At 38.3% G+C, this 24,907-nt stretch overlaps 1 protein-coding gene across 1 annotated transcript in view; it reads left to right on the forward strand.

Annotated features, from left to right (window-relative positions):
* VKORC1L1 (vitamin K epoxide reductase complex subunit 1 like 1) overlaps positions 1–23,700 on the forward strand; it is a 56,941-nt gene extending 33,241 nt beyond the window's left edge. The window contains exons 2-3 of the mRNA XM_065924759.1: positions 15,899–16,008; positions 19,850–23,700. Coding sequence (XP_065780831.1) covers positions 15,899–16,008; positions 19,850–20,076 — 337 coding nt within the window. The 3' untranslated portion in view covers positions 20,077–23,700. The remainder of the gene's footprint in view (positions 1–15,898; positions 16,009–19,849) is intronic.
* Positions 23,701–24,907: the final 1,207 nt, after the last annotated feature.

The raw sequence follows: 24,907 nt of genomic DNA on the forward strand, positions 1-24,907 counted from the left end.
GCTCTGAGTCCTAGTTCACACCATATTTCCCCTAAATTATTATAGTGGTTTGCCAATTGGCCTTACTCTTTTCATTTCTGACTCCTTTGATCTTTGATTGGTGCTGTATACCAATGCCATTCTCCCTTGTTAACCCTCCCAGACAGAATTAAACCCTCTTCTTCTAGGTACATAGTTACTTTACAATGTTTATTACTTTGCATTATGTTTCTGGATGTCATTTTTCTCTCTGTTCTTGAGTATTTATTTATGTGCCAGGTCTTAGTTGCAGAATGTGAACGCCCACTTGTTGCACGTGGGGTCTAGTTCCCTGACCAAGGATCAAACCCAGGCCTCGTGCACTGGGAACATGGAGTCTTAGCCACTGGACCACCAGGAAAGTCTCTCTCTCTGTTCTTTAAGACAAAGCTTCTTGAGGGTACGGACTGTGCTTCATGCATTTATATGTCTAACTTCACATCCCCTGCTGCTTCAAACACCTGCTGCTTGGCATATATGTATTTGGTAAAACTTGAGTAAGTGAATTTTAGATTTCCAGATAAACATGATGGATTTTACACATGTGTTTATCTCTATACCCTCAGAGAATTCCAAGAAAAGGAGAGTAAAGGAATAAAAGAAATATAAAACCACAAGGACAGAAAGAATGGGGAAGTAGACACAGCTCTAAGAACACTAGCAGCCAGGCATCTTCACCATATCCTTACTAGCAATAGGAGACTAGGGGAATTTTTTTTTTCAATGTTTCCTAAACATGTTAGGAAAAAAATGTTTCTTTAGAAAAAAAAATTCCTCCAGTCTCCTATTGCTAGTAAGGATATGGTGAAGATGCCTGGCTGCCTGGCATGCAGCAGTCCATGAGGTTGCAAAGAGCCAGACATGACTTTGTGACTGAACAACAATGATATGATTAACTCTGTTTTATAGCCCATCTATAGTAACATCTCATGTTGACAAAACCATACCCAATAATAGAAATTCCATGCTTCCCTGATGGCTCAGATGGTAAAGAGTTTCCCTTTTTACAGGAGACACTGGTTATATCCCTGGATAGGGAAGATCCCCTGGAGAAGGGAATGACTACCCACTGCAGTATTCTTGAGCTTCCATGGTGGCTCAGATGATAAAGAATCCACCTGCAAGTCAGGAGACCTGGGTTCGATCCCTGAGTCAAGATCCCCTGGGAGTAGGAAATGGCAACCCACTCCAGTATTCTTACCTGGAGAATTCCTATGGCCAGAGGAGCCTGGTGGGCTATAGTCCATGGGGCTCACAAAGAGTCAGACATGACTGAGCAACTAAACGATAACAATCTTGAAATTAGTGTGTGTTCTCTGGTTGCATTATTTTTAAAAAATATCTTGGCTTTTTCTAGTTCCTCTACCTTTCTATATAAATTTTTGTCACTATCTATAAAAAAAATCTCACTGTTACTATTATTTTTATTAGAATTGAGTTGAATCTGCATTAATGTCTGAGCAGAATTAGTATCCTAACCGTTTTGAGTCTTCCAGTCTTTCTCCATCTATGTAGGTCTACTTTATATCATAACTTTCAGCATGTGAAAGTCGCTCAGTCATGTCTGACTCTTTGTGACCCCATGGACTATATAGTCCATGGGATTCTCCAGGCCAGAATACTGGAGTGGGTAGCCTTTCCCTTCTCCAGGGGATCTTCCCAACCCCAGGGATCGAACCCAGGTCTCCCGCATTGCAGGTGGATTCTTTACCAGATGAGCCACAAGGGAAGGTCTTCTTTATTTTATCATAATTTTCAGCATACAGGTACTATTAATACATATATGTTGTTAGATTTGTACCTATGTACTTTATTTTTGTGTATGTACTATTGTAAATGATCATTTTAAATGTTTTATTTCCAATAAGTAATTTCTAGTATATAGAAATATGGGCTTCTTCTCCGTGAGTAAAGAGCCTGCCTGCAGTGCAGGAGATGTTGGAGATAAGAGTTCAATTCCTAGGTCGGGAAGATCCCCCGGAGGAGGGCACAGCAGTTCACTCCAGTATTCTTACCTAGAGAATCCCCGTGGACAGAGGAGCCCGGTGGGTCATGATGTGTGACCCTTCATGTATTTTGCTGGATAGAATTTACAGTGTTTTGTTGAGGATCTTTGAGTCTGTTTTCAGGAGTGTAGTGGTCTTTTGGTTTGTTTGTTTTGATGTTATTGTCTGGCTTTGATATCACGGAATCCCCCTGGACAGAGGAACCTGGCGGGCTACAGTCCATAGGTCGTAAAGTCGGACAGGACTGAAGTGACTGAGCACAGCACAGTGTATAGAAATACAGTTGGTTTTTTAAATTTTGATCTTGTGTTGTATAACCTCATAAACTTACCTGTTAATCCTAGGAATTTCCTTTAGTAGACTCCTGATATGGAAATAAATGAAGACCACCCAAAAGAAAAAGTAGGGCAAGGGCCACCGTTTCTTGCATTTGGCACAGAATCAGAAGGAAATCCTCAAGAAGAGTATGAAAACTTTTATAATGAACCTGAAGGGAAAGCTTCAGGTTGCCTTAATTGGAAGTTGTTGGCATGGGGAAGCTGGAAGAGGGCCTAACTAGAAGTAGGGCATCCTGTGTAGTTGGTTGGGGGAGCTTATTTGACTTTGGTTGGTCCTAAATTGGAAGTGGGGGCAAAAGTTAGGGAAGCTGGCAGTTATTGATCAAGGCCTGGCTGTTTGGAATTAGTTGCTACAGAAGCTATGGTTTGCCTTCCTGGACTGGTTCTTGCAGAGGGTGTGGGTCAAAGTTGTTTTTGGATGTGATCTTGCTGTTATCCTTTTGTATATTCAATCTCTCACTTGGGATTTTCTACGTAGACAATCATGTGGTCTTGCAAATAGAGTTTTATTTCTTCCTTTCTCATTGGTATGCCTTTATTTTCTTCCCTAATTGTACCAGCTAGGACTTCCAGTACAATGTTGAATAGGAGTGGTGAGAGCAGGCATCTTTTTTTTTCCCCCTTTGAGAGCAGATGTCTTTGATTTTGTTCCTACTCTTAGAGAAAAAAATTTAGTCTTTCCTCATTGAATGTGACGTTAGCTGTAGGTTTTATGTAGGTGACTTTTATTAGATAAAAGAAAATCCCTTCTCTTCCTACTTTGTTAGGCACTTTAAAAATCATGAATGGGGGACTTCCTGGTGGTCCAGTGTTCAAGACTCCACACTTCCAACGCAGGGCACAAGGGTTCCATCCCTGGCCGGGGAACTAAGACCCCTCATGTCACACAGCATGGCCAAAAAATAAGTAAAATAAGAATAATAAAATAATTGTTTAAAAAATCATGAGTGGATGTTGTTTTGTCAAGCGCATTATCTGCATCTATCGAGATCATCATGTGGTTTTTCCCTTTAGTCTGTTAATATGATGAATCACACTGATAGATTTTTGAATGTTGAACTAGCTTTCCATTCTTACAATTCATCCCCCTTGGACATGATGTGTTATCCCTCATGTATTTTGCTGGATTGAAGTTACAGTGTTTTGTTGAGGATCTCTGAGTCTGTTTTCAGGAGTGTAGTGGTTTTTTGGTTTGTTTGTTGTGATGTTATTGTCTGACTTTGATATCATGGTAATTCTAGTCTCATAAAATGATTGAGTTGAGAAATGTTGCATCCTCTACTGTTTTCTGGAAGAGAGTGTATAGACTTGGTGTTGATATAATTTGGTATTATATATGGTAGAATTTCCATATATATATATAATGCAGCCATCTAGATGTGGAGCGTTAAGTTGTCAAATTTATAGGCATAGAGTTGTTGGTAGCATCCTTTTAATGTCTGTACCTGTCTGTAGAGATACGTGAGTGTGTGCTCAGTCGCACAGTTGTGTCCAACTCTTGCAACACCCTGAACTATAGCCTGCCAGGCCTCTGTCCGTGGAATTTTCTAGGCAAGAATACTGAAGTGGGTTGCCATTTCCTCCTCCAGGGGATCTTCCCAATGCAGGGATCAAACCTTGAATCTCCTGAATTGGCAGGCAGATTCTTTACCACTGAGCCATCTAGGAAGCCCCAATAATGATATATACCCTCTTTCATTTCTGATTTTGATGCTGTATGTGTGTGTGTGGCCACAGCACACAAATTGTGGAATCTTAATCCCCCAGCAAGGGATCAAACCCAGGCCGTTGGCAGTGAAAGCACAGAGTCCTAACTACTGACCTGCCAGAGAATTCCTTGATATTGATATTTTTAATCTTCTCTCTCTTTCTTTTTCTCTTTGTCAAGTGTAGCTAGAGATTTATCAATTTTATTGATCATTTCAAAGAACCAGCTGAGCCACAGGGGAAGCCCAAGAATACTGGAGTGGGTAGCCTATCCCTTCTCCAGTGGATCTTCCTGACCCAGGAATCAAACCAGGGTCTCTTGCATTTTAGGTGGATTCTTTACCAACTGAGCTACCAGCTCTTTAATCCATTTGTTGTTTTTCTGTATCAATTTCATTGATTTCTGATCTCATCTCATTCTCCCCTTCCTTTTTTAATTTTTATTTTTTATTTATTTATGGCCATGTTGGGTCTTAGTTACAACACCTGGAATCTTCGTTGTGGCACGCGTGATCTTTCATTGAGGTGCCCAGGCTATTTGTTGGGGACCATGGGCTTCTCTCTAATTGCAACTCTGTCTCTAGAGCACACACACTCTGTAGTTGCAGCAGGCAGTAGTTGCCCCACAGCATGTGGGATCTTAGTTCCCTAGCCAGCGATCAAATCCGAGTCCCCAGCATTGGAAGGTGGATTCTTAACCACTGGACCACCCGGGAAATCCCCTTTACCATTTTTTTAAATTAAAATTTTGTTTTGATTTTGCTGGGTCTCCATTGCTGCGCATAGGCTTTCTTGAGTTACAGCGAGCAGGGGCTACTCTTTGTTGCAGCCCACTGGCTTCTCATTGCATGGCCTCTCTTGTTGTGGATGTGGAGCACAGGGTCTAGGCACAGGGCCTGCAGCACGTAGGCTCAGAGGGCTGAGGGCTCTAGAGCGCGGGCTCAGTAGTTGTGCACACAGGCTAAGTTGCTCCTTGGCATGTGGAATCTTCCTGGACCAGGGGTTGAACCCGTGTCTGCTGCTTTGGCAGGTGGATTCCCATCCACTGTATCAGGAGGGAAGACCTCCAATATTGGATAATTTCTATTAATCTTTTAGCTCATTGAATCTTCCCCTTTGCCATCTTCATTCTGCTTTTGACCCCCTCTAGTAGATTTTTAATTTAAGATAGTGCATTGTTTAGTTAAATAATTTCAGTTTAGCTTCTGTTTTATAGTTATTCTTTCTCTTCTGAAAACTTCCATCTTTCCAGCCATTTCTCATTACCTTCACCTGGGGAACACAGATACAACTGTTCTAAATCTTTTGTTCTGGTAACTCCAGAATCTAAGCCATTTTAGGATCGACTTTTTATTCCCTTGAGAATTGATCAGTTTGGGGGGGGGGGTTTGTTTTGTTTTTGGATTTTCTTGTTCGTTGTATGTCACGTGATTTTGAAAGGTATCTTTAGCTCATTGTATTTTGAACATTTTGCTTTTAGACTCTGGATTCTGTTCAGATCTTCTGAGGATGCTGACTTTTGTTTTGTTTAAACAGATAATCAAGTTGCAGATTAAACCTACAAGTTTTGTCTCCTCTATGGGTGATGGTTTCAGTCTCACTTCCATTTTTAAAACCTTTGCCCTCACACGCCCCACCCAGTAGTCAGTCTGCCACTTGAGTGGTGGTGTAGGCAGTTTCGGTTTCAAAGACTTGGCTGGCCTTCTCTGATTCTGTTCCACGCACGTGCAGCTCAGGGGTGAGGCCGGTACTTCTGTAGTTGTCACACAGCATCAGGAGGTCCTTTCTCTGACTCGCCCCTTGCTGGGATGTTCTTCCCAACCTCTGGTTCCAACCACCCCCCCCCCCCCACCCCGCTCCGTGTCTAGTTCCTCTGGCTAGAAAGACAGGTTTCTCACAGAATATTTTAGCTCGCTCGCTGTCTTAGAGTTCCATGTGGCAGATTTCACCCTTGGGGTGAAGTAATGAGAACAGAGAGGAAAAAAATGACAGGGATTGGGCCCCTTTTCTCATATCTTCCAAGCAGAGACAAGTTTTCTGTCAATTTGAGGTGTGTGGACTGTCATCCCTGAGATTCAGTTTCAGAACTCTTGCTCACTTTTAAGCAAGACCAGGAGAGAAAAAAAATAAATATGGAAGCAAACTGTAGTTGCCCCCACACTATTCAGCTCACGTGGGTCCTTTTTATTCATCTTCTAGCCAGAAAGAAGGGCTCTGGGACTGTCTACCACCCCTGGTCAGTTCTGCAACTTGAGCTACTCTTGGTTCAAAGGCAGATGGCAGAAGAGAAGAAAAACCCCAGAAAACTCCACTGTACTGATTTTTCAAGTTTCAATGTCTCTCACCTGTCCCCTTGCTGGTTTTTACTTTTTAGAGTCCTCAGGTAGTTGGTTTTTTTATTCTTTCCAATTTTCAGTTGTAATCAGTGAAGGAGACAGGCTGTGGTGGGCATAATCTCTTTTGCCCAGCACCGAAATTGGCATTCAGATTTTTAATGCCTGTCTACAAGTGAGCTAAAGGGTCCTCAAACATTTGAGAAAAGTCTTCAATATGGAAGACAGACACACATAGACATCCACCGAAGAACTCAGAGGAAACAGAAGAGTAGGACTGGGACAAAAGGCAGGAATGTTACCCAAATGGAGGCATCTCCATGTGGATATTTGAAGAACAGGGAATAATTCCAATATCTGTGTGTGTTTGTATAGAGAGAGAATTTTAAAATTGTTTTTAAAGAATATTGATATTGTTAAAAAGCAAGATGATCACACATTTATTGGTAACAGAAATTTAAATACCTAAGAAAAAAGCAGATACTTTCCAAAATATCAGTAAAGCAAGTAAATGTAATCAGAAGTTTAAACTTGGGAATATATTTTCCTGTTTAAATGTAAAGGCAGATATATCCTTAATTCAATTCTAGTTGTTTCAAAGAAGATATTTCAGGGACTGATGTACAAATTTCAGGGACTGAGGTATAAATTGGTATAACTTTTATGCACAACTTTTTGCTCAATAACACAATACTTTTTAGGATGCTTCTGCCACCAGATCAAGTCATTTCTTTCTTTGTAGTTTATCTTATAGAAATAATGCAATATGCAGATAGACATTTTGCACAATATGTTCATTTAATGGTCTTTATGAGAGGTAGAAACAACCCACCAACTTTTACCAGAAAAGGATATGTTCAGTTAATTATAATAAAAATATACCTATAAAATATAGAATATTTTATAATATTTAGGATCAAAATTTAAAAATTTCAATAAAGTAAGCATATATTTATGGATGGAAAAAAGCTTTATATAAATTCTATTTCAAAACAACTGCCTTGAAGAGAGAATGCCAGGTAGCAGAATGTCTTATGTATAACTCAGTCACACTGCTATAAACAGAAATTAAATACAATATTGTAAATCAACCATGCTTCAATAAATTTTGTTTTCAATGGTAAACCACTACATAATTATTCTCAACACAGTTATTTCTCACAACAGTCCTATGAATTGGCTCCCATAATCATCTCCATTCTACAAATGAGGGAATTCAGAGTTCAAGGTTAAGTGACTCACCGAAAGTCATCAAACCTGTTGACAGTAAAGCCAAGTTTGTCTGACTCTGAAACTCTCGCTCTTGGCACTGCTGTCTCTGGATGCCTGTCAGGAAGCAGGTCCGCAGTGGGTAGACTTTTTCTTTGTATAAATTACATTTGTAGGATTATTTTAAAGCTGCTGCAAGACAATCTTATTTTCCTTGAAGATGCCCAACTTTTTGCCATATCCCTTCATAATGTCATAATGCCCCCAGCCAACTTTGGAAGTCGCTTGCATTTTTCTGTGGATTGCAGCTTATATAGATTGGTTGGTTGGTTGCTTTTTTTCAGTAAAGTATACTTCCCAGAGTTGTATAACATCAAAAAATACAGTTTAAAATGCTCAAATGGACTAATACCAATAGGCTTACATCATGCTCATAAGATCTAAAATTAGAAAATTGTAGGCAAAATATACTTCATTAACCAAGCTGGAATTTAAGAGGGAAAAAAAGCAAGAGTCCAGGTGTCTTAGGTATATTTATAAGCGAAAAGAATATTTTTAAGTGAGGTATGTTAGCAAGCATCTCAGTAAAGTCTTCCTCAGAGTGAGGAATACTAGGGGAGCTCTTATATTCTTATATTCAGTCATTTCCTCTCTTTACTAATTTTGTATTCCTGAATGTTTTAGTCATGATCTTAGAGCTTTTGGTAGATTTTCCATGATGAAAGAGATTGTTTGCAGTAAAATTTATCATAAGCTTTTTATGTATTGAGATTATATGATTTTTTTTCATGCTATTAATATGATGTATCACATTGACTCATTTCCATAAATTGAATCATCCCTGCATCCTGAACATAAATCCCACTTGATTCATGGTGAATGGTCCTTTTAATATGCTGGTGACTTTGGTTTGCTAGTATTTTTTTTGTTTGTTTCACTGGGTCTTAGTTGCAGCATGTGGGATCTAGTTCCCTGACCAGGGATCAAACCCATGCCCTCTGCATTAGGAGCTCAGAGTCTTCTTACCCACTGGACCACCAGGGAAGTCCTGGTTTGCTAGTATTTTATTGACAGTTTTTGCATCGATATTCATCAGAGTATTGACCTGTAGTTTTCTGGTAGTGTCTTTCTTTTTGCTTTGGTATCAGGGTCGTGCTGGCCTCATAAGATGAGTCTGGCCTTGTCACATATTTTGGAAGACCTCGGGGAAGATTGAGGCAAAGGTAACCATTTTAAAGAGTACACTCAGTGACATTTAGTACACTTGCAGTGTTGCGCATCCATCACCTCATCTAGTGGCAGAACATTTTGATTACCCACAAAGGAGATATTGTACTCATTAAGCAGTCACTCCTCACTGCCCCCCTCTCCTAGCCTCTGGCAACCACTAGCCTACTTTCTGTCTCTATGGATCTGTCTGTCCTGAAACTCTCATACGGATGTGATCTTTTGTGTCTGCCATTTTTCACTTAGCATAATTATTCAAGGTTCATCTGTGTTGTAGCATGTATCAGCACTTCATTCCTTTGTATGGATATACCATGTTTTATGTATTGAGCTGTTTTTACCTTTCGGCTATTGTGAATAGTGGTGTTGTAAACAAGTACTTGTACTTGCTTGAATACCTGTTTTCAAATATTTGGGGTATATACCTAGGAGTGGAATTGCTGAATCATATGGTAATTCTATGTTTCACCTTTTGAGGAACCAACAAATTGTTTTTCTCAGTGGCTGCACCTTTTTATCCACCGGCAGTATACAAGGGTTCCCAAATCTCCACATCTTCACCAACATGTGTTAGTTTCTTCTTTTAAAAAAAAGTTACAGCCATGGAATCTTTTAAAAATATAATTTATTTTAAAATGAATTGAAAATATAATTTACTGAAAGGTATAATATTTATTGAGGTATAATTGACATATAATTTTAGGTGTACAATGCATTGACTTGATATTTGCATATATTGCAAAATGATCACCATAATAAGTCCAGTTAACAACCATCACCATACACAAGTATATGACATTTTTCTTCTTGTGATGAGAACTTTGAAGAGCCATTTACCTAGGTACTTTAAAATATACAATACAGTATTCTTAACTATAGCCATCGTACTGTACATTACACCCTCAGGGTTTATTCATTTTATAACTGGAAATTTGTGTCTTTTGACTCCCTTCACCAATTTTGCTTACTCCCTCCCTGAGGCAACCACCAATCTATTCTCTATATCCATGAACTCAGTTTTTTCTTCATTTGTTATTTGTTGTTGTTTTAGATCTCACATATAAGTAAGATCATACATTTTCTATCTTTTTCTGTCTGACTTATTTCATTTAGCATAATGCCCTTAAGTTCTATCCATGTTGTTACACATATAGCAAACTTCCATTCTTTTTTATGGTTGAATAACCTATCATATGCCACGTTTTCTTTACTTATTCACCCACTGATGGACATTTTAGTTTGTTTCCATGTCTTGGCTATTGTAAATAATGCTACAGTGAAGAAAAGGGTACTTTCTTTTTCAGTTAGTGTTTTTGTTTTCTTTAGATAAATACCCAGTAGTAGAACTGCCGGATCATGTGATTGGTCTAGTTTTAGTTACTTAAGAAGGCTCCATACTGTTCTCCATAGTGGCTCCACCAAAAAGCATTCCCACCAGCAATATACAAGGGCTCTCTTTTCTCCACATCTTTACCAATACTCATTTCTTGTCTTTTTGATAGTAGCTGTTCTAACAGGTGTGAGGTGATATCTCACTGGTTTTGATTTGCATTTCCCTGATGATTAGTGATGTTGAACACCTTCAAATGCCTATTGGCCAACTGTGTCTTCTTTGGAAAAATGTCTATTTAGTTCCTCTGCCCATTTAAAAAATCAGATTGTTTGATTTTTTGCTGTTGCACTATATGAGTTCTTTATGTATTTTGGGTATTAACTCATCAGATATATGATTTGGAAATATTTTCTCCCACTCAGTAGGTTGCCTTTTCTTTCTTTCTTTCTTTTTTTTTTTGATGTTTTTTTTTTTGCCCTGTAGCAGCTGCTTAGTTTGATGTAGTCCCACTTGTTTATTTTTGCTTTCATTGCCTTTGCTTTTGGTGTTAAATCCAAAAAATCAATGCCAGGACTAATGTCAAGGAACTTACTGCATATGTCTTCTTCTAGAGTTTTATGGCTTCAGTTCTTACATTCAAGTCTTTAATCCATTTTGAGTTCATTTTTACGTGTGGTGTATATAGTGGTCTAGTTTCATTCTTTTGATGCAGTTGTCCAGTTTTCCCAACATCATTTACTGAAGAGACTATTCTTTCCCCATTGTATATTCTTGGCTCTTTTATCATAAATTAATTGGCCATACATGTGTGGGTTTATTTCTGGGCCCTCTGTTCTGTTCCATTGATCTATGTGTCTATTTTTATGCAACTGCCATACTGGTTTGATTGCTGTAGCTTTTTGTATAGTTTAAAATCAAAGACTCTGATGCCTCCAGCTTTGTTGTTCTTTCTCAAGGTTGCTTTGGCTATTCAGGGTCTTTTGTGATTCCACGAAGACTTTAAGATTGTTTGTTCTATTCCTACTTTATCTCACCCCAGTTTATAAAGTTTTGTCTGATTTGTGATTTGGGTTTTTTGCAGAGGGAGGGAACTGGTCAAAAGCAGTGATTTTCAAACTTTTTGATAGGAGAACCCCTTTATACTTTTAATAATTATTGTTGTTGTGTTGTTGTGTTAGTTGCTCAGTCGTGCCTGACTCTGTGACCCCATGGACTGCAGCCCATCAGGCTCCTCTGTCCATGAGATTTTCCAGGCAAGGATGCTGGAGTGGGTTGCCATTTCCTTCTCCAGGGGATCTTCCCAACCCAGGGATCAAACCCAGGTTACCCCTAAAAGGCCTTGTTTATGTGGGTTATATCTATATTTGGTATTTTGGTATTTACTGTATTAGAAGTTACAAACTGAGAAATTGTTTAAATATGCATTCATTCATTGAAACACAATAAACCCATTATATGTTAACAAAATATTATGAATAATACTCCCTCCCCCACACACACACACCACGGACACACACGATAGTGGAAAGACTTGCATAGCTTCTCTTATTGCAAATCTCTTTAATGTCTGCTGTAAGGTAAGACTGTTGATTGTCACATAAGGTCCTGAGATCTGCAGGTAGCCTTTGGAAAACTCCCCTATACACTTGTGAGAGAATGATAATGAAGGAGGCAAATAATGTCTTAGATTTATCTGAGGATAAGTCTGACTGAGGATACCCAGGTTGGAGAGCAGTTGGTTTTAAGATTTGTTGTTTCTGGCAAAACTAGGAGTGTTTAAAAACCTTTTAGCAATTTCTTATCATAGCTTAGGGAATGGTATTGGTTGTTTTGAACCCAAATACAAAATATTCAAGGAACTTATATTTGGATCAAAGATGAACCTTTTTTTAAGAGTCAAAGATTAAAGACAAATTATCAATTGCATAATCTCTTTTTTTGTGTTATCATACTGAAGGAAAATGAACAGCTGTTTAAGTAGTACTTTCAGAAAACAGTTCTTTTTGCTTCATCGGTTAATATCCCATCTTGTTCCATAAGGTACTTGGGGCAACTCTGTGGATAAGTGGTATAATAGAATTTTGAATATAGATGGGACAAGGAGAAAATGGTTAGAAACTAAGACAAAGCCAAGTATAAAGTTAGCACCTACACTTTTGTGTAACTTTTAGAATTGGGAGAAAACTATAGTATTTTCAAATGTTCCAACTTGAGAAAAAGATTCACTAAGGTTTTTTTTTTTTTTCCTCACTAAGGGTTTTTAATGACTCATACCATCTTTTGCAATTGTGAGGCATAGTGTCTTTAATGAAAATTTGTTCTTACCTCTCCACGGAAATAAGCTTACCTATTGCCAGTCTACTTTGCTAGTTAGTTGACTTGCTGACAGTTATTACATCAGCTTTATCAAAATGTATTCAGGTATATTCAGTATTATTAATTGTATTTGTATGTGTGCTCAGTCATGTCCAGCTCTTTGCAACCTCATGGACTGTAGCCCACCAGGCTCCTCTCTGCCCGTGGGATTCTCCAGGAAAGAATACTGGAGTGGGCTGTCATTTCTTTCTCCAGGGGATCTTTAGTTACAGTGTGTGAGATCTCGTTCCCTGATCAGGGATGGAACCTGGGCCCCCTGCATTGGGAGGATGGAGACTCAGTCACTGACCCACCGGGGAAGTCCTGGTAACTGCATTTTATAATGTTATAATGCAGGATAAAGTAAAGAGCAGAGCATTGCCATCCAGGAGACCAGAGATTGAACTTCGGTTCCGAGGCTGGATTCCTACAAGCCTCGGCAGTCACGTAGTTCTTGCTCGTGGGAAGAGAGGAGAACAGGTTGCTGGAAAGGGACTAACAAGTTTAATTTGGGAGATGGAAGCACTCTATAGAGTGTTGAGGTGGTTTTTGTTTTTTTTTTAAATGAAAGGTACTTACACTCTCACTTCACACTAGTAGGATTACTTCACACTCCAGAATTGCTATGCCATGATTACAATTTGTTTACCAGGGTTACTCAGGTATTTGTATTGGTCAGAATTATACAGTTAAGATTTGTGCATTTATATACATTTTACCTTAAAAAAATTAAAAATAATCAAGTGGTTAGTGGGTAAAGGTGGCAGTGAAACAAGAAGGGCACAATTTTCAAAGCTGCGTGATATGGACATGAGGTTACTACCCAGCTCTGTTCACTCTGTCTATGTACATTTGAAGCTTTCCATGTTAAAATGTTTTTGCTTAAGCAGCTTTCTGCTCTACCATATTAGAATGTCAAAAGATAGCATTTAGAATTGATAAATCAAGAAAGCAATGTAAAGATATTCTTTAGAAATGTGGAAATAAATAAAAGGGGAAAATAATTAAAAGGCATCAAAGTGGTTGCCTATGGGGCTCAGAACTGAGTGGAGAGAGGGCTGGAGTAGGAAATATCTCAATTTTGTTTTTTAAGGCTTTCAGTGTTATTTGATTTTAAACCTTATGCATATATTCCTTGGATAAAATGGTATATTCATTCTGTGGATTACTGCATTGTTTTCGAGGAACATATCCACAAGATCATATGTGGATAGTTAGTATTAATTCTAAGCACAGACCAAGGCTTAGAATAAAAATTCTGTTTACTTATGATAATTTCAGCAGTATGCCCAGTTATTTCCATTGCCAAAGTTGGTGATTTACATTTGAATTCCTACTTCAGATGCAGAGGGCTCCAGAGTTTGATTGCATAGTTTGTCCCTGCCCTCCGGCAGTTTGTTCTTGACACCATAGTCAAGAGTGATCATTATAAAGCTTCTATTACTCTCCTGTTCAAAAGCCACTGAGTGGCTTCCCATGGCAGTTAGAATACAATTCAAACTCTTCATCACGGCCCACAGACAAGGCTGTAAGTTACCTAAGTGATGGGGCAGTGCCTTATCTTCCTGTCACTCTCCCTCCTCAGAGTCAGCTGGATCCGAGCTCTTGCCCGCCTCCAGGCCTTCATACTTGCCATTGCTCCTGAGACTGGCTGCTTCTCCTCATTCAGGAATTAATTCCTGAAAAAGGCCTCCCCTGACCAGCTGGCTATAGTAGCTCCTTCCACCCCTTCTCCATGTAAAGCAGTGGCGCTGAGAGTGGTCCTCAGACCAGAGGCATGAGTATCACGTGGGAACATTTTGTTTTGTTTGGAAATGCATTACAGACCTGCTGAAATAAAATCTGCATTTTAACAAAATTCCTCTGGTATGCAGTGTAAATTTTTCAAAAGTTCTGATCTAGAATAACCCCCCTTCTCAATTTTCCTGTTAATAGCTCATTTCTGAAGATAACCTGGTCATTTACCTGTCCATTACTTCTCCCTAAATGAAATAACTGTACAAGAATCTTCATGGTGTTCACTAATTTGTATAATTGGGGTCATACTATCTCCCACCCTCATCATTATGAAGAGATTCACTATTTCTTGGACTACTGAAGTCATGCAGCTAATGAAGAACCATTCATTTATCCTTATCTTCAGGTAGTTTGTCTTCAGAACTGAAGTTTAGGTTTTATTGAGCACTTTGCTACAGACTGAAAACACTTTCTTTTTGGTATTTTATAAAGCACTTCCATTTAGAGTGCTGATTTTAAAAAATGCACGATGTGAGAGTTGCAAGTTAAGTTTTACTTGGGGCAAAGTGAGGACTGTAGCCCCGCAGACAGCATTTCAGATCAGAAGGGGAAATATACATGACCTTGGCGGGGGGCAGTCCATGCATTCAAGCACGTATTTTCTTGCAGGTTTCTTCTAGTCGGGAGCAGCAGTTGTCACTACGAAGGATTTTAGTATTTTTCTAGATATGAGGAGATACAAGAATTGGGCTCATGAAATCAGCTCCTGAACATATCTGACTATCTGAAAACCTGTCCTGTGGGGTACTGAAAGTCAACAGCTGCAGCAACACATGATTTAATCCTTGTAGAGGTAGATGGCAAGTGCCCATTTGGAGTTGACAAGAGTTAAAGTTATCATTAAAGGTTTTTATCCAAAGTAAATGTTAGTCTACTATTTGTATCAAATTTTATTAAGTCAGAATTTAGTAATTTTTTAATAAGAAAATAAGATTCTGAAAATAGAAAGTCAAATGCAAAATTTTCAGTTAAACTAAAATAAAAACTGATGGGGCAAATAAGGCATCAACTTTTTCCTTGTGAGGTAAGATTCTAGGAAAAACTTTAGTTTTGGATAGTCTACATTTAAAGATAATGTTCCAAGGATGTGTCTCCTCATGCATGTCCTGGGTCAGGAAAAGTTTCATTCTATGTACTTTGAGTGAAGAAATAGGACAGCTTACATCGGTGACTTTCAACTAGGGGTGATTTTGCCCCCAGGAGACATTTGGCAATGGCTGAAGACATTTTTGGTAGGTGCAGCTGGTGGAGATGGGGGTGTAGAGGCCAGGGACCTCTAAAACCCTGTAAAGCCCCCCACTGAACACCTCTCCACCACAGAGAATTATTTAGCCCAGAATGTCAGTGGTGCTGCTTCAAAGAGACCCTGGCTTAAATTGAAAGAGCCCTTCCTCAGCAAATATTAATGCTATCAGAAGAACAACACTTTGTTCAACCTTTTGGAAAAGAGACTATATAGAAACTGGCAATTTAGAGATTCAGATGGGTATGTGGGCAGGAAATGCTCAGATAGTTCTCCTTTTTCAAAAAGAAGAAAACTCAAAAATAGGGTTACTGGTTTTCTTTATTTTACAGATGGGGTCGAGGATTTGGTCTTTTGGGTTCCATTTTTGGAAAGGATGGTGTATTAAACCAGCCAAACAGTATCTTTGGACTTATATTTTATATACTACAGTTATTACTTGGTAAGTATTTATATGGCAATACATAAATAAGTTTGTTATATTTCACTTTGTCTCTGCCCTGATGTGTCTTTATAGTAAATAAAAAGCAGATGTTGATGGTAGAACCACTAGTTTGTAACACATTTTTGTGTTGTGAAAACTTGTTCACTAAGATTTTGATGACACTCAGCCTGAACTTGGTATCTGTTGGTATTTACTCAGGGATAGGAGCATCCCAGGATGCTCAGAAAAACAAGTCCCATTCAGGGAAATTATTACTCTAAACAGTTTGCCTGAGAAACCTTGCTTCCTTGTTATTTTGTATACTCTGTAGCTATTTTAAAATATTATGCACTGAGAAAACATTAATAGTAAATTATATTCATTCATAATTCCATCACCTTTATTGCCACTATTGCCATTATTCCTTACTTTTTTTACTTAAATTTATGTGAACTCTCTTATACTGTCTATCCTCTTAAGTGCCTTGCTGTTGTGGATATCAAAGCTTCAGATTTTTTAATGTTCTAAATAATACTACAGTGATTAACTTTGTTTAAAATCCTCTTCTCATACTCCCTTTTCTCTTTGAATTATTTCTGCAAAACAAATATCTAAATGTAGGATGAATGAGTCAACAAACAGATTTTTGGGGGGTATGGATTTTAACAGGTAGAAACAAACTGATTTTCCCTCAGTTGTCAGGTTTTCCCAAAGCTTCAACCATCCTCATTTTTTTTTTTCTATAAAATTTCTAATTCAGCAGTTACATATTAATAGCCATATTAATTTTATTTTTAATTTTATAGTATTTTAATTTCCTTTTATTGCCACTTTAGTTATAGGGATCCTGATTACAGTACATCTCATATTTGTTACAAATATTTTACTCATTCTTTATTCTTGTTTTAGAAATACTGATTTTGTGAATTTTGATTATACAGAAGGTTTTATACTTTCAGAGTTAAATCCATCCATCTTTGTCCTTGCGTTTCAATTGTTAATATTTTATCCTGTTATCTGGCAGATCTTCTTTCTAGCACCAATAGATTTATTGTAAGGCAAACTGTGCACCTAAATTTTTCTCAATAGCCCTATCAAGTTCGCTCCCTTCTGTTATCTTTATATCCTGCAGAAATAAAAAAACACACACAAGGCAGTACAGTTTAAAATAGCAAAAAATTAGAAGTAGCTTGTAAGGATTAAATAAATTAGGTTACAAGCATGCTAGAAAATACTATGTAGCCATTAAAGGGAAAAGTAGGTCTACAAACCCTAGAAGATCAAAACCTAGTTTAGCAATTAAAAAAAAAAGCAAATTGTGGTATAATAGAGGATAAGTATATGCTTATATATGTGCAGGGTTGAGACTTTCACCTTTTATTCCATTTAATTGTTCTGTTTGAATTTCTAAAGAAGAATATAAAGTGTAAGTTCACAATAAAATAACCTAAGAAAAGCTTCTGACTCTGTTAATTTTGGGAGATGGGGTTGAACAAATTATTGTTTTGTTATATTTGTTAATTTCATTGTATACACATTTAAAATCATGTGTATTGTATGTATTTTTTCTAGTCACATTTTAGACATTCACATGCATTTTAAGTGTTTGTGTCTTTACCACTGGAGGCACATTTGAACTCCCCAAACCTGGTTTTCCAGAGCACATCAGGTTCACTCCCTTCTAAGTTGTTCAAGATAGAGCCTTTTTGTTTTTGGCAGCGCTGTGCAGCTTTGTGGGATCTTAGTTCCCCGACCAGGAATTGAACCCAGGCCACCACAGTGAAAGTCCTGAATCCTAACCGCCAGGGAAGTCCCATCCTATTAGCTCTTTAAATCTGCACAACAGTCTTAAGAGGCAGTTGTGATTATTATTCCACTTTTACAGCTAAGGAAAAGAGTTGCACAGAGAGAGTAAATAACTTGCCTGTATCATTTTGAAATTAACTATCTTAGACAAAAATTAAGGTGCCAGCATTCATTTTTGAAGTTTGAGATATTAGCATCAATGAGGTCAGCCAACTTTGTTTGTTAGTAAAGGGCCAAACAGGAAATCATTTAGGCTTTGCTGACTGTCACAGCTACTCAATTCTGCCACTGTAGTGTGAAAGCAGTCATGGTCATTACATATATGAATGAGTGTGGCTGGATTATGATAAATCTTTATTTACAAAAGCAAGTAACATAAGTAACCCAACGGTATCTTAGTCTGGAAAGAGCCTTGTTAAAGCATCATGGATGTCGTTGGTGGTCCAGTAGTTAAGACTCTGTACTCCCAATGCAGGGGACGCAGGTTCAGTCCCTGGTCAGGGAACTAAGATCCCACATGCCGCAGTGGGGTCAAATAAATAAATAAATAAATACTCCTCTGCTTTAAAACAAAAAAAAGATTCTTTAAAAAACACATATATTAAGTGGTCTCTAGGCAAGTCGGTCCCCATGGCTAGGCTAGAGCCCAGATGCAACTTCTCATGGTACTGGTAGTGTGATCTCAGCTCCGTAATTAACCTCTTCAAACCACTACCACTCATTTATTTTCATCCTGTTTCTGTGATCCTTATCAATTAGTTGTTGGGTAGGAGGGTAGGTGGTTTAATATGCTCTGCTGTCTCCTCTTGTCCTTGAAAATAAATGCACATGTTCTCAATACTGCTGGCTACAGGAAATTACAAAACCAAATGTGAAGATGTCAGATGATAGCATCAAGAGTTCAGGCAAGTGTTTGTCTTGAGAACTCAGGTTAGCACATGTAACTGCCTTTTTTCTCCATCTGGTTTGACCCACATGTAGCCAACTGGCCAAATGTGGTTTTCCTTATGCCCCAGGGTGAGCCCTTTCTGAAATGTTTATCATGATTTTTTCTTTTTCCTTCAACAGCATGTTGATGTAATCATCTCCCATTATGGGATTTTTGATAAATTTGATCTAAACACAGGAAAGCAAATTTTACTTTCCACAGGTGGGGAGCCCGTCTATAGTGAAAAGGGTCTGGGATGGTCTCACCAAATGTGTCCAGCTTGGAAGAGAAGGTTGTGGTCCTCACATTACTTTTTTTTCCTCCTCTCATTACTTTATTCATTACAGGAGGTAGGGGTATCAGTTTTACAAATCTGCTTCATTGCATAATATGATTGCAAAAGTGCATATTTTCTTTACATGCCTTAACTAAGGCTAGTTTATGAAATACTTAATATTTCATCCAGAATATTTACCAGTCAAAAATAGTGCAGCTATGGGATGGACATGTACACACTGCTATATTTTAAGTGGATGATCAACAAAGACCTACTGTAGAGCACGGGGAACTCTGCTCAGTGCTATGCGGCAGCCTGGGCGGGATGGGAGTTTGGGGAAGAATGTTGTTGTTGTTTAGTGACTAAGTCATGTCACTGTAGCCCGCCAGGCTCCTCTGTCTGCGGGATTTCCCAAGCAAGAATACTGGAGTAGGTTGCCATTTCCGCTCCAGGGGAATGAGCGGAAATGATCCAGGGATCAAACCCGCGCCTCCTGCATTGGCAGGTGGATTCTTTACCATGAGCCACCAGGGAAGCCCTTGGGAGAGAATGGATACATGTATATGTATGGCTGAGTCCCTTCGCTATTCACCTGAAACTATCACAACATCACAACATTGTTAATCAGCTATACTCCAATACAATATTAAAAAAACAAAAAACAATAACACTGCAGCTATCAAACTTAAGAAAATAGACCTGTAGGTCTTGTCCTCAAATTTCAGAGTGTTTTGTCTTAAGATGAGTGTTCCAACCCTGCAGCAAATCACAAAATGTTACCTTTGAACTCGGAAACTTGTTCTCCAGTGTCAAGGTCTGACTGAGCCAAGTGTCCCTTCCTCTTGCAGGTCTGACAGCAAGTGCAGTTGCAGCTTTAATCCTCATGACATCCTCCATCATGTCCGTAGTGGGGTCTTTGTACCTGGCCTACATCCTGTACTTTGTGCTGAAGGAATTTTGCATCATCTGCGTCATCACATATGTGCTGAACTTCATTCTTCTTATCATCAACTACAAACGACTAGTTTACTTGAACGAAGCCTGGAAACGGCAACTGCAGCCCAAGCAGGACTGACTGCCTGACGAACTCTTTAACTGACAGTCTGAAGTCCCTTTTTCCATTAAGTTTATTTTGCAGCAGTTTGGTTTTTTTTTTTTTTAATATTATTATTATTCTTCTTCACAACAGACACTTTCCCTAAGAATCTTAAACTGATTTTTTAAAATCCTGTAAATTAGAAGGGGCTCTAGCTATTTTCTGTGTCAATCTTCATTTTAAATATGGATACAAAAAAAGGATACACCAAGCCAATCAAAGACAAGCTTTAACTTTACTTTGGAGATGTTTCTGAAATGGTAAAATGTAGCCCTAGCCCCTTCCCCTCAGTTGTAAAGTTAGCAACCATTGCTAGTAATTCTCTAATGTGTATAAATTCAATTTCAGGTATAACAAATGTGATCATGACATGAAAATATTTTAGAATAGATACTGTATTCAATATTGCCATGTTTACAATATGTAATATGTTTTTTAGCCAATGGATTTAAACATGTAGATTCAACTAGAATCCATTTATGTGATATTTGTAAATAAAGGTAGAGATATTGGATCCAGCCCTGCAGAAACTTGCTGTTCAGCTTAGTTGGAGTGTAGTGATGAGGAACAGTCAGCTCAATGCTGACTGAAGACATAGTGAAAATACTGAGTCCACACAGAGCATCTTGTAGAAAGGACTGGCAACTGTGGGTCCAGCACTGACAGCAAAAATAATAGGGTGACTGGTTCCCTTTCATCTCCTTCCTTTGAAAGGAAGAAACTAAATTTGGACATTCAAGTCAAGCTTGTACCTAGTCATAAAACTGGATCAATTAGAAACCTACAGTGTGAGTCATGTGACCAGACTTTCAAGGCCTTCAGGACACTAAAGGTGGGAAAATGGGTAGATTTCTCTGGCAAAAAGCTGGAAATAGTACTATGGCATTTCATAGTCTCTTACAACAGGTGAATTTTCATGCAGGTAATTTTCCTTCACATTAGTGCCAGTCAACCAAACAGTATTGGCTTGGAAAATCATCAGTATAAGCCCCAGTCACTCCAGAGTAGGATTACTCTTGGGTAGCTCCATAGTGTTTCTCCTGTTTCTTTCTTCACTAACTAACCGGACATCTAGTTTAATTGTTTTAGGGTCAGATATTACATTTGTAAACTTTAGGGCTGACATGCTGCTCAATTGGCTTAACTGGGAGGAGTACTAAAGGGAGAAGTATCTCAAGGTGGAACATAGTACTCTTTCTAATAACTACCGCAATGCAGAGTCTTTGAAAGCAATTTGAATAAACCCAAATGAAACAGTGACAGTACATTTCTCTGGTTAACATCTTCTATCAGAATGTTCAAAGTGCCTTCTGTCTTAAATCTCAAACCAAATATTTTGTGTGTTGAACTTGGGCAGAAGTGTCCTTCCTTTCTCAGCATGAAGTAGGAAACTTGCAATCTATAGAAAGGTTCTGTGTGATCTTTTCATTTCTTAGGTTGAGAAGTAGCAGCCATGTTTTTGCTTCCAATTCTGTTCATCATTATGTTAAGAAGAAACCAGTAACTATTGAGTGTTCTGCCTTTTGTAAGGAGGGGACAGGCTCTGCTCTGTAAACCATAACATGTAGAGTCATCAACTGTCCAGCAGTTTCCAACCAACTGTCATAATTGATGCAGTGTATTTTTCTAGCCCAAGGCAGGTATCAAATTGCATTGTAATGTACTTTTAACCAGTTTAAAACAGTTTTGTAAAAGATAGCTTAGTTCTGATTTCATCCAGGCTTATGTTTTTTCCCATGAATGTGAATATTTCTATGTCTGTTTTATTATGTATGTATTGTTCTTGTTTCTCTAAAGAACTCTAGAAAGTGTTGATTAGATGTCTGGTATTTATGGAGAAATGAGTTCTCTGGAGAACTGCACAATGAGCTCGTCTGGCAGCGGAGCTTCCCCTCTACCCAGCAGATCAGCAGTTCACTGCTTCTCTTTTCTCCACTAGTCTGGAGACGGCTTCACCGTGATGACATCGTGGTATATATATATGTATAAACTCTGGTCGTGCTAAACAAATTCCTTGTGTCCCTATTTAAAATTGTTCTTTGCCCTCCTCTGTATCGGTCAGCGGAGTAGAGTTAAAGCTTGTCTTGATGTTGCGTTCTTGCGAATGCCTGCAGTTCTTTCATGAGAAAACATCAGAGTGTTCAGTCAGACCCTTCAAGTTTTTCCTTTGCTTTTCTAAGCCTTGGGGACACCACTGTTTCAGTTGTAGAAAAATTGTTGCCACATTCCTATGACCCCAGAATTCATGTCCTTCTCACAGAGTGATGAACATGTGCTGCCTAAAATACCACGTGGTGATGCCCATCTCTCTCTAAGCAATGGACCCCCACCCTGGTATGTGTGATTTGGTATTTTTCCCTGGGAAGAATTTAGGCTTCCCTCTACATCCTCAATTCCCTCCCCTAGAAGAAGGGGAAAACCCCCTGTTATAAAAGTCTGAGGGTTATTAAGATTATTTCAGACTGAATATTTAAACACTGCAACTTTATTAGCTACCAGTGTTGAAGAACAGGTTGGGGAAAATGTGAATTTCTACTTCTCAGTTTTCAAAATGATTTGTAACAGATGAAGCCTCTTATTTATTTGACAGTCCTATCATTTGAAGAAATAATAAGAGAAGTCATGGTTACATGATAAATTTTAGGAAAGTTCAGTGGTTTGAAGGGTTTCATTTGATTTTTTTTTTTTTTTTTTCATTGCAACTAGTTGCTATCAGTTGAGGGCTAACTTCTGGTGAAGTGTCAGGTTTAACTAGCTGTGTGCCCTGGGTGTATGTAGCCCCTCCTTAAATCCATGATTTTTAAAGATGTTGATAGCATTGACTATTTTCATTCAAAGAGACAAAGATCTCTCATTTGATACAAGAGATCTTTGAACCTCCTACGTAGAATACAGGACCAAGACTACAATGAAATTAAAACTGTGAGTTGGCTTTAGTTTTCTTAGACTTCATTTAAGACTATCAGCAGAAGTAAAAGTTGTCTTCAGCAAAGCTTGACACCAATAACTGCTGACAGATCTTACCCTGAACATCAGTACTGGACAACTGCCAACAAGAAACCCACTCTCATTTTTGGTAACCTATTTGGGAAAGAATACCTAATATTCAATCTTTGTCCTCGTGTATTTTTGTGTATTTTTTCCCCAATGGGCAAGTACTGGTGAAACACTGCTATTTATATATTTTAGGCAGCACTTATGAGTCCTAATTTGTGAGAACTACCCTTCAATAAATCAAAGGTATGGGGGTGGGAGTCCAGGTGACTTGGTTAAACTATTTTTTTTTACGTATTAGCCCAGAAAAGGTAAAATGTTTTGTTATAAAACTGTATTAAGCATGGCCTAAGTATTAGGTGTATGATCTGTATAGTATGTTCCATCAAAAAATATTTATTACTAGTGCTTTAAGCTCCAGAGTAAACATTCATTTTAAATGGAGTTCACTGGGCAGATTTCCCCTTTAATATAGATAGAAATATTCTTTATCAGAGATTTAGGACACAGTTTTGCTAACTGGTAAAAACAAATGTAAATATGTAAGAATGTTTATTTGTTGCACATAACTTTTTTGGTATAAAATAAATGTAGAAGTTACCTGTGGAAGTTGTGCTGCCCTCATTCTTATACTGCAGTGTTACATTTCAAAAAAGAAGCAGAAATGAATTCAGTCTTAGAAATGATTTTAAGTTTTGGTCACACCCTGAGGTCAGGACCTTAGTTCCCCAACCAGGGATCGAACCCATGCCCCTTGCACTGGAAGACAGAGTCCTAACCATTGGACCATCAGAAGTCCCTATAACTGATCCTTACAATTAATACCACAGCCTCATTTCTACAGGTATAGAGTTGACTCTTTTTCTCTTAAATTATATGTAACTTCTAGAAGACAGAAGCAGAATTCTTAGAGATTCTAGTTCTTGGAATTCCTGTGGGTTTATGATATATGTGGTTGTCAAGAATTAATGAAGATGTTACTGCTTACAGTTCTGTGAGCACACAGACTGTATTAATCAGATGTTTTTTCACTGCTTTACTATAGTTCACCTTGAATACTCCACTCTTACAATCTCCTAAAAAGTTAATATCTGCGAGAAAGATAATTTCATTGGAAATGCAGTTAGGCATATTTTACTGAATAGAACAAATGTGTCCTTTGTTAGGACCTTAGGACTTGAGAAAAGAATCTTACCCCTGATTTGTAAAACATTGAAGTGTGTCTGTCATTTTTCTTTTTTTTTTTTTTTAATGTTTGTCAGGTAAAGAATTTTATATATTATTCCTTGACATTAAACTGGAACATAAAACTTGATTACTTCAAGGAACTTAGAAGTTTTAGTGGTAACAAAATAAATATACAGCCCCTAAAATTCCTAACTTATTATTTGGGTGGACGACACTCTCATTTCTTCTTGGAGCTTGGAAAGGAAGGTTAAAAAAGGGCATGTGTTGAGACACGAAATCCCCTACAAGTGGATCAAACTCTGTATTAAGAACTACATTGATTTATGGTCTTCAATTTGATTGGACAGTATTTTTCCAAAGCTGTCAGCTTTAAACCAGGGTTGATGAACACTGACATTTTACAAATAATGTACCTTACTTAATGGAGCCTGCGGAAGAGGGGCGGGAGGACAGATTCCTAAGGAAAGACCGTCCTCGGGGTCAGAGCAGGGGGCGGCACCAGGCACGGAAGTCTGCCTGTCTGCAGCCCGTGCATTCAGAGGCCGCATCTCCACCTTCAGTGGAGTCGGCTGTGATGGTCCAGTGGGCTTCTACACCCATCTGTCCCTTTCAGTCCAGACAGAATGAT

Source organism: Muntiacus reevesi, chromosome 2 (genome assembly GCF_963930625.1).
Source record: "Muntiacus reevesi chromosome 2, mMunRee1.1, whole genome shotgun sequence".
Taxonomy (NCBI): Eukaryota; Metazoa; Chordata; class Mammalia; order Artiodactyla; family Cervidae; genus Muntiacus; species Muntiacus reevesi.